Genomic DNA, 9,513 nt, shown 5'->3' on the forward strand with positions numbered 1-9,513 from the left:
AAGAGCCTGATAAGTAGCTCTAAAAAGATAAGCTTTGTCTAATTTTGTGGTTAGTAGTATATAAAAGGGCTTTTAAATAACTAAAATACTTTATTACTACTACTTCTATATTAATCTAACCTAATCTAATAAAACTATTTATAATTAAGACTAATATATCTAAATAGGCTATTAGGATAGTCCTAAACTAAATAGATAAGAATAGAAAACTCTATTCTATAACCTTTAATAGTTATAAGCTTTCTAGTGTAGAATTAAATTATCCTATATATAAAAAGGAGTTATTAGCTATTAAAGAAGCTTTATATCTATAGGATTATTATCTAGAAAACAATATAAAAATAACTATTATAACTAATTACTAGGGTTTATAGTATTTATAAATATTATTAATCTATAATAAGCAGCTTACTTACTAGGTTATAGAGTATTAAGAGTATAATCTAAAGATTTAGTATTAGAAAGGTAAAGAGATAATTATCCCTAATATTATTAGTAGGAGGCTGGATTTTATTAGTAAAGACTCTATAAATATATTATTCCCTCTGATTTAGGATACTACTCTTACTGTAATTTCGACTATAGTAGAACAGATAGTTATAAAAGTCCTAGAAAAAGATTAGTTAGTAGTTATAGAAAAGTATTTAGATTTAGGAATACTCTCTATTAATAAGAAGCTTATAAGAGTTGTGGAAAAGTTTGCTCTAAACTTATTATACTATAATATAAAGTTACTAATAAAATCTATAAGTATAACTTATTGTTAGTTAATCTTTGTCTATAAAGATAAGGTTTATATATCTTATTTAGAATCTCTCTTTTATAGAGAACTATTATTATATCTCTATAAGGAGTTTAGTTATTTAGAACACCTAGGTCTAAATAAAGTTATTTATCTATAAGTATAGTAGCTTAATATAAAAAGAGATATAGAAGATATTATAAGATCATACTCTAAATACTAAATCAGTCGGAATCTTTAAAAAGGATTAGAATAAAAGGTAGCTTAATATATAGTAGAGAATAGTATCTATCTATTTAAATAGTAGAGTATTAACCTAATTAGATATCTTCTTTATATATCTAATAGTAATCGCTAGATTATTACTATAATTAATTATACTACTGGCTAAGTTATTATATAAGCTATTCTAGAAGCTATAGAAGAAGCTTTAGGTTAATTTATATATAATTAGATCTTTATAAATTATAGTATACTAAGAGAAATAATTATTAATAATAGCTAGAATCTATTAGCCAGGGTAGTAAGATACTATATCTAGCTTCTTAGTACCTAATATTAAATAACTACTCTATACTACCTATATATAAATAAGAAGATAGAAAACTTTAATAGATTATTAGGCTAAATACTAATAAAATATTTAATAAACAAACTAACGAAGTTATAGGATCTTTACTTAATATAGACTATTTTTATTATATATATATATAAATATAATATAATAAGGTTTAGCCTATTTTATTTAGTATATAGTAAGTAACTATAAATACCTAGTAATAATAATAATATAATAGTAATATAACCTTTTATAGAAAGATTAGATATATTATAGAACTTAAATAATATATAAATAAAGATAAATAAATTATTATTAAATTATATAATTAAGAAGGGTTATATTTATAATAGTAAAGTTATAAAAACTAGCTTCTAGAAGGATAACTAGATATTAATATATAACAAAAGTAGGAAGAAATTTAAAAGTAATTAGTTTAGACTATATTATATTCTAGTAGTCTATATCCTTAGAATATATACTTTAGTAGAGTTATCTAACTATATACTTTAAAATCTTATAAATAGATTAAGATTCTTAGAAATAAGAGTAGATAACCTAAAGTTACTCTATTTAACGATGTGACGGTTAGCGGACGGCCAGAAGTGGCTACATTTGGCGCCGTTTTAAGAGTCCTGCTAACCGGCGTCGGTCTTAGCACAACATGATCCCGTTCCACGGCCCAGAATATTACCTCCACGCACACTGTTTTTGTTTATATCCCTTTCGATTCACGGGGCACAATAAAGCCAGAAATAGCTTCCTCCAGCACCACCATATTCTTTGAAGTTCTACCCGATTATTTGATACCATTCGATTTAAAAAGCCCGAAAATCCTATCCATTTCAAACTTCGACCCCCCAGAATTCGTTTCTTCTTCCTCTTCCCCGAAATCGTATGCAACAACTTGTGCCCGTTTTTATTCCTTTCTCAACCTCTACCATTAAGATCTCCCACAGCTTTACCTTTTTGAATCACTATATCTTATTTCCGATCGATAGGATCTACTAAGAGCGACGATGATTACCTGAGCGACACCAGCTCCAATCCGAGCACAGTTTTTTCCGATCGCAAGTCCGAAACTACGTCAGATAGTGAACTTAATATAGATAAAGACTCTGACGACAATACCATATTCAATTATTTCAACTTCGATAAGGGCCAGCTCCCTCCTGGACACTATTTAGCCGAAGCGGAAATACTGAATGTATCTCGGCTTCAATAGGAGCAATACAGCAATAAAACCCAGGAGAAAGTCGACGAGACCGTTAAGCACTGGGATAGGTATATAAGGTTTCAATCCCAGTAATATAGCAACTTACTAAGAGTTGTTATACAGATATTACAAGCACATCAGCATCGATCCTATAAGATAGTAGGAATTAGTATCTAACTCTAATAAAACAATCCAGTTCTTATATAGCTTTTTTGGTTGGCGATATAACATTCAGCACAAGAAAAATAGACGTCACTATCCGGGAATTCGATATAAGAGCTCTCTAGAGACTTTCTGGAAATAGTGGTATCTTACTCTCAAGTAACGAAGGGAGTCAGGTCTCATCAAAGAAACGATTATCAAGATCCAAGACATAAGTACTTAAGTAAACAAGCCTTATATAAGGAGTAAATTTAGTTGACTATGATTAGATAATTACTATTATAGCCGAGAAAAAAGGCCTTGAGCTAACACAACGACCCAAGAAGAACATATTTATTGAAGACATTGCCGAATTCGCCCATATACTTTTGACAACCACCAAGACCACTTTTACATATAGTTAGCAGCAGATTCAGATACTTCTTTATATTCAACTTACAGCTATCACTACAAGCCGCCCAAGCGCTCTCCTTAGCCTCCGCTATTACAACCTCGTTCTGACGTTAATTCACAATCTAGAAGACAGCCGCCCACGTCTTTTCATGTACCTAACCCCTGAATTTACAAAGAAATTTCTTGGGAAAAAAGCGCCGTAAGTACATAATTTAGAAAAATTTGTAGAGAATATTAGCTAATCTGGAAATTTAGCAATCAGTTCAAAATTCCAGAAATCATTTTTAATCCAACTCTTATACTCAGCCCACATATATATATACTCAGCATACTTTTCTATATCTAAGACTTTAAGATAAGATCAACAACCGGACCGGTAATAGACTACCCTAAAAATCTTTACCATCTTCAGATATTAGATGGTTTAGGCCAGCAGCAATTACTTATCAAAGAAGAACTTCTAGACAAGTTTATATTCTACCAGATAACTCAGCATACTACAGGCTTCCGTATCGCCTTAGAGAACACAATAACAGTATCCTTTCTACGTTTCCGTATACGACGGGTAGGCCAAATATTAGGCATAGAAGACATTATAAAACCATACTATCTCCGATATGCGGGAGCAAAAGCTTTTAATAAAAGTAGTACATAATTTTAAAGCCTACCATCTAGTCCATGACTAATATACCCTACAGAAGAAGTAACTAATACCCTTCAGAACGTGATATTACAACACACTGATATTCACACTTTCATTCGATATTACAAGGTAGATATTAATATTGATATCCAAGGTATTATACAGCAAATAGGGTCACAAACCACGTTAATACGATTTGCTTATTCATTAAGTACATCGATCAATCCCAATCGACCCTATAGACTCTTAACTAAAGAGTCACAATCCCTCAATAAGCTTCCTATTATCCGTACAAAGTAGGAGATGGCTTATGAAAGCAAGAAAAAATAGGAAGATCGACATGCTAAATACAATAGCGCTGATCATATATATAAAACCGCTTATAGCGATTTAAAGGAAGAGCTACTTCCCAAGACTTAGCGCACTCTACTACAAGAACTCATAAAACTTCAAGACCAAGCACTAGCGGCAAAGTTAAAGGCAAACAGAGCTTAATAGAAGCTTCACAATAAAAAGCAACACCAGAGAAACCAGCGAAACCGTAAGAATTTAGAACACTATAAGAGTAAGCAGCCAGTAATTAACCTTAAGCGACAACTCCAGGGCAAGCTTATCGATTCAAAGGTTATCAGGGCGATTAAGAACATGAAGTTTATATCTCCGGAATTCATAATAGTTATCAAGACTATTATAACTATGCCTAGTATGACTATTGAGGCCGAATATCAATACCGAATCAATACAATAAACACTATAACTGCTTTTTATGGCGTAGAGGAGGGCCGTCCTACTCCTTGCCCTATCTAATCTCTTCATCGATCCACATCGAATAACGACCTCTGTCCCCCCACAGTAAAACAATAAAGGTATTTAGAGAAAGATAAGATTGAGGTTAGTCTCCGCCAAGCTATTGATTCTATACAAATCAAACACCCCAAAGACCAACCTACAATCTGCTTTCTTTATATCGGTAATCCTCTTCTACCACCGAAAGTCCGGCTGCAAAACCATACGACTCCTAGCTTACTTACAAGACATTTTATACAAAGATATATAAACCCCCCTTAGCCGATTAAAGACATAACTTATAATATCTATAAGAATGAGTCACTAGGACATAAATTTTCGCTTATAAATCATACACAAAATACCTACGGAACGGTTATACAAGGCTCTACTCTCGAGCAACTTGCAGCAGAATTCAATCAGTCAAACTTTTCTCCACAGATTTTCGACACTAGAAACTTCACCTAGGATTATTATCCTTATAAGCCTATATATCCAATATAAATTATTCAATAGACATAAGACACCTTATCACCTGTTTCAAAAGTTTTTTTATATTATCTTAAGAGGAAAGGGAAAAGGCTTAAGAAGAATGTTTCTTTTTTAAATTTACTAATTTTTATTGTCCGTACTAGGGAGCTATACAGGGTTTTCTCTTCTAATAATCTACATCCTCTCCTTCTTATATTTATATATACATTCTAATTTTTTTGTATAATGTTGTAAGAGAACAATAAAACAAATAGGATTAACCTACCTCTAATTTTACCTAAGAGCAGTACTAGATTCAATAAGTACTATACTATACCTATAGACTTTATGAGTACCGAGGCAGATTAAGACAAAGACTAACTTCTATAAAGTATATACTATTTCCCGTGAATTAGATTATAACTGAGGCTACACTTCAAAATTTAAATTAATAGAATTTTTCTTAGAGTAAGCGCCATTAGTCTAGGGGTTGGAGGGTGCTTAGAGGGTACTAAGAGGATGCTTATAGGATGCTTAGGGGTCGCTCAGGGGGTGCTCAGGGGGTGCTCAGGGGTCGCTCAGGGGGTGCTCAGGGGATGCTCAGGGGATGCTCAGGGGGTGCTTATGGCACTTTAATTCTTATGAAATTTATAATTTAGTCCGACTTATTCACTACTGTGCTTTCCCACAAGGTCTAAATTGTCTGAACTACTGCATTGATATTACACAAACTTCTTGATATTTATGCTTCAAGTGTTCTTTAACAGACTTTTCTTTCCGCCTCGGATACTTTTTATTATACTACTGGTAAACCTTCTGTTCGAGCTTTATTAGAAAAACTATACACAGCCATTAATCATGTTTCAAGGCAAATCAAGTTGCGGTGAATGTTTGGTAGAAAAACAAATAGTCTTTTTGTAGACTTGGTACAGTGGTTTCGATATGTAAAAGATAAGAGACATGAGCTGACCACAACAAGCCTAATCCATTGTCGTTATAATCAATGAAGATACAGCTTTAACCTATAAATATTTATGATACACGGACAAGGGTAAGAGGCCGAGGAAGAAATGTCTTGGCTCTCGAGAATCCGTCGCTTACTGATCTTTTATGTATTAGATATGTAAATAGGTTCTACTGTGCCTTATAGATGTATTCAACCAAGCAGTTCATAACACTTACTTCTATTTCCAAATTAGATTATTATATATTTTCCTCTTCGTCCACGATTTCTGGACTTGGCGTTTGTGACATTCTTGTTAGCCCAGCTTTGAAGTATTCTCAAACTTCAAAGACTAAGTTATCTCTATAAGGGTCATACGATAGCCTCTCACAAAAATTTAACTTAACTCCATATCATCTATAAATATACGGGAAAATATTTATCCACAGAAGCAAAAGATTTTCTAGATTGGATCAGGCCATGGCTAGCTCATGATCTTTCATATTTCATAGGTAAATATGCTTTATAGTATGGAGGATAGGACTTCTCTCTCTATTTAACACTAAGAGGCCATTTATATTGCTGTCCCGTTCGTCCACGTCTACTGAACTATATCTTTTATTGATCTTAGTATATAAACTTAAACGAAGGAGGCCTTAGTTCTAAATAAATAATACCTTCCCTAATCAAGAATACCGAAAAGCTCTCCATCAGTGTAATACTATCCGCTTAAATAAATAGAAAACTAATTTCCAAATCGTATAGTTACACCAAGAATAACTTTATCACCCTATTTAATCTCTCTAGTTACATTTTGTGCCTCATTTTAAAGGTATATATATACTCCTAGGTACCTTTTTGCAAGAAGCAGAACCGTAGAGGTTATACAACTAATATAGAGACCCATTGCAAGGTTCCTAATAGCATATAGTTTATCATACTTAATCTAAAAGATCAAATCAGTATCTAAGTTACCAGAATAAGGGGTAATATACACACTTTTGATACCGGCACGACTTCAGGAGTTTAAAAGTTAAAATAGCACCTAACTTAGATACAATCCCTAACAAATAAAGATATATATACAGTATTATAGCAATTGAATTGGATTTAAAACCTAGTCTAGGCTTAAAACCCAATTCTATGTTGATTACTAGAAGAGAAGGATAATTAGAATCATTATCTAGAGAGAGCTCTTGTCAAACAAATTTCGGGGGATCGATTCTAACCGATAAACTAATAAGTACTATAATTGATCTCTATAAAAAAGATAGAACATCCTATTAGTATTAGATTATGATTCCTGGAGGTACCTTCTATACACTTCAATCCTTAATTTATAGCAATAAGCGACTATTAGACAGACTATTAAGCACTATTCAGGAAGACTAATCTATACCAACTAGTAAAATTATAGCTTAATCTCAAAAAATTTATTGAAAACACTTATTCCTTATAGAAGATAGTATAACCCTTAATTACTTGCTATTTCTAAGTAGCTTACATACTTATACTCAAAGTATTAATTTTAGTACCACACCTTCACTCAGTCCCACTATCCAAATTTAGATTAATCAACAACTATAATATTCGCCTATACGCCTTTAGGCCTTAGACACCTTTTTTAGTAGCTTTCACATCAAGAAATCCAAAGCAAAACTCTATCTTCCTACTCGGGCCTCTATACTAGAATATATATAAACAAAATACAGTAGTTGTAGATAAACAAAAGCTACAAGAATTTTTTTTTATAGAGATAGAGCAAAAACATAATATCTTAATATCGGAGATAGCTAGCGAATTTCCATTTCAAGGGATTATCATTAATTAACTTATAATCTCATAACCAAACGTAATATTGAAAACGGTTATGTCGGTTATAGTATATACTTTATAGAGATAGATAATATACCAACTAAGACCGCAACAAAGTACTTCGATAACTAAGTAAAAATATTATATTAAATATCATTTATCTCAACAAAATTGCAGTTTGACAGGTTACTGTTCATAATTCTAAAAATTAGAAACAGATAGAGACTATATACAGTCATATAAAGATAACCATATCTTATAGTTTATATAGAGATAGCTAGCCATTTTCTAAGGCGCCAATAAATTAGTAAATCTATACCTTACCTACATAGAACAATAAATTTAGTGACTTATAGCAAGGAGTCTAAGAAATTCGTAGGTAGGTTTTTTAACTAAAATATAGTCAGGTCAGTCATAAACTTAGAAAACAGCATTAACCTTACTAGCGATTAACAAAGCACTGAAAAATTAATATTCATCTTATTTTAATACAGACACTTTCAATAATTAAAAGTATTTACTAGTATACTCACTATCGACAAAATACATTTTCTAGAGCTATTTAAAACTTATATTTAGTTAGAGATTCTAGTTTACTACTTTTCCCAAAAATCAGCTTTGCGTCTTCTTTTCTTATTATACTTTGAAGACTACAGTTTATTAAAAATAACTGTATCGCCTATTAATAATATTTAAGTCCCTAGAAATAACTAGTAATCCCTCTTTATATTTACTTTATCCCAGTTCCAATAGAAGATTATATCGCTAGAAATAATTTCGCTAAAGATCAAGTTTGATAAAGAAAGTATTTAAATATAGTAAAATGTACGACACCGATATATACCTCGGAATTCACCTTCAGGAAACCGGTCAAATCTATTAGTTTTTAGTAGATACTATTAGCTTCTAGACCTTTCTTTACTCTTAAGTAGTATATAGTAATTATAAATTTAGAGGATTATTAAATTAACTATTAAGGACTTACTTTTCCTACTGCTAAACTTTCTTACTAACTAAGACCTAAAGACCTTAAGTAAAAGACTAATAGATATACCCGATAAAAAATTTTCTTTCGACAAAACTGAAAAATAGTCGATATAACTTTACAAAATTAATATTATAATCTATAATCTATAAGACCAGAGTTTCATATAGAAAGAGATAGAAGATTTTTATATCCTAAAATAATCTATATTAGAGGGGAGTGAAATAAAAGAACTCTAATATATATATAAATTGACTTTCAATAGTATTCTTATACATAGTAAGAATTCTATAATTTCTCGCAAATTATAAAATCAAAGCATATACTATTTATTACTTATATTCCAATCACCACCCCCTTAGCGACGTGCAGGTTATCAGGATGAAATCTTATTACCGTCAAATATTGCGGCCTACCTCAATTTTCTATTACATATACCCTTCCAGAAATTATAAATAAGACCAATAACTACAATCCAATCAGAACTACCTCCGTTCGAATATAAATATACCAGTAAGAAGGTAACTCTACCAACCTAATTATAACTATTTCACATATAAGATTTCTACTTATTATACCAATAAATACTTATTCTGTTAAACTGCTCGAAAAAGCCGATATAGACTTTGATTTTGATGCTTTAGCGACCCAAGCCAATAGCCTCTCTATAAAATCATCCCATAAATATGATAGTACATATACTCAAGTCACCCATCATACAAATTAAGCGAATCATCCACACTAACGTAGTAAATCGAAGATCATCATAGGCTGCCCCAAAGGTCTCTATCTTCTATA

General features: G+C 31.5%; 1 protein-coding gene across 1 annotated transcript; it reads left to right on the forward strand.

Moving 5' to 3' along the window:
• Positions 1-2,304: 2,304 nt before the first annotated feature.
• On the forward strand, positions 2,305-4,783 carry N7478_002257 (uncharacterized protein; the record flags this gene model as incomplete). The annotated part of the gene is given in 11 exon segments (XM_056918471.1): positions 2,305-2,508; positions 2,527-2,585; positions 2,641-2,676; positions 2,822-2,855; positions 2,949-3,078; positions 3,121-3,271; positions 3,433-3,719; positions 3,771-4,011; positions 4,116-4,188; positions 4,214-4,499; positions 4,590-4,783. Coding segments are annotated over 11 exon segments (1,695 nt in total), but the record flags the coding sequence as incomplete, so codon positions are not given.
• Between the last annotated feature and the right edge of the window lie 4,730 nt (positions 4,784-9,513).

This window comes from Penicillium angulare (assembly GCF_028827245.1).
Source record: "Penicillium angulare strain IBT 27051 chromosome Unknown utg000002l_segment0_segment0, whole genome shotgun sequence".
Lineage (NCBI taxonomy): Eukaryota > Fungi > Ascomycota > Eurotiomycetes > Eurotiales > Aspergillaceae > Penicillium > Penicillium angulare.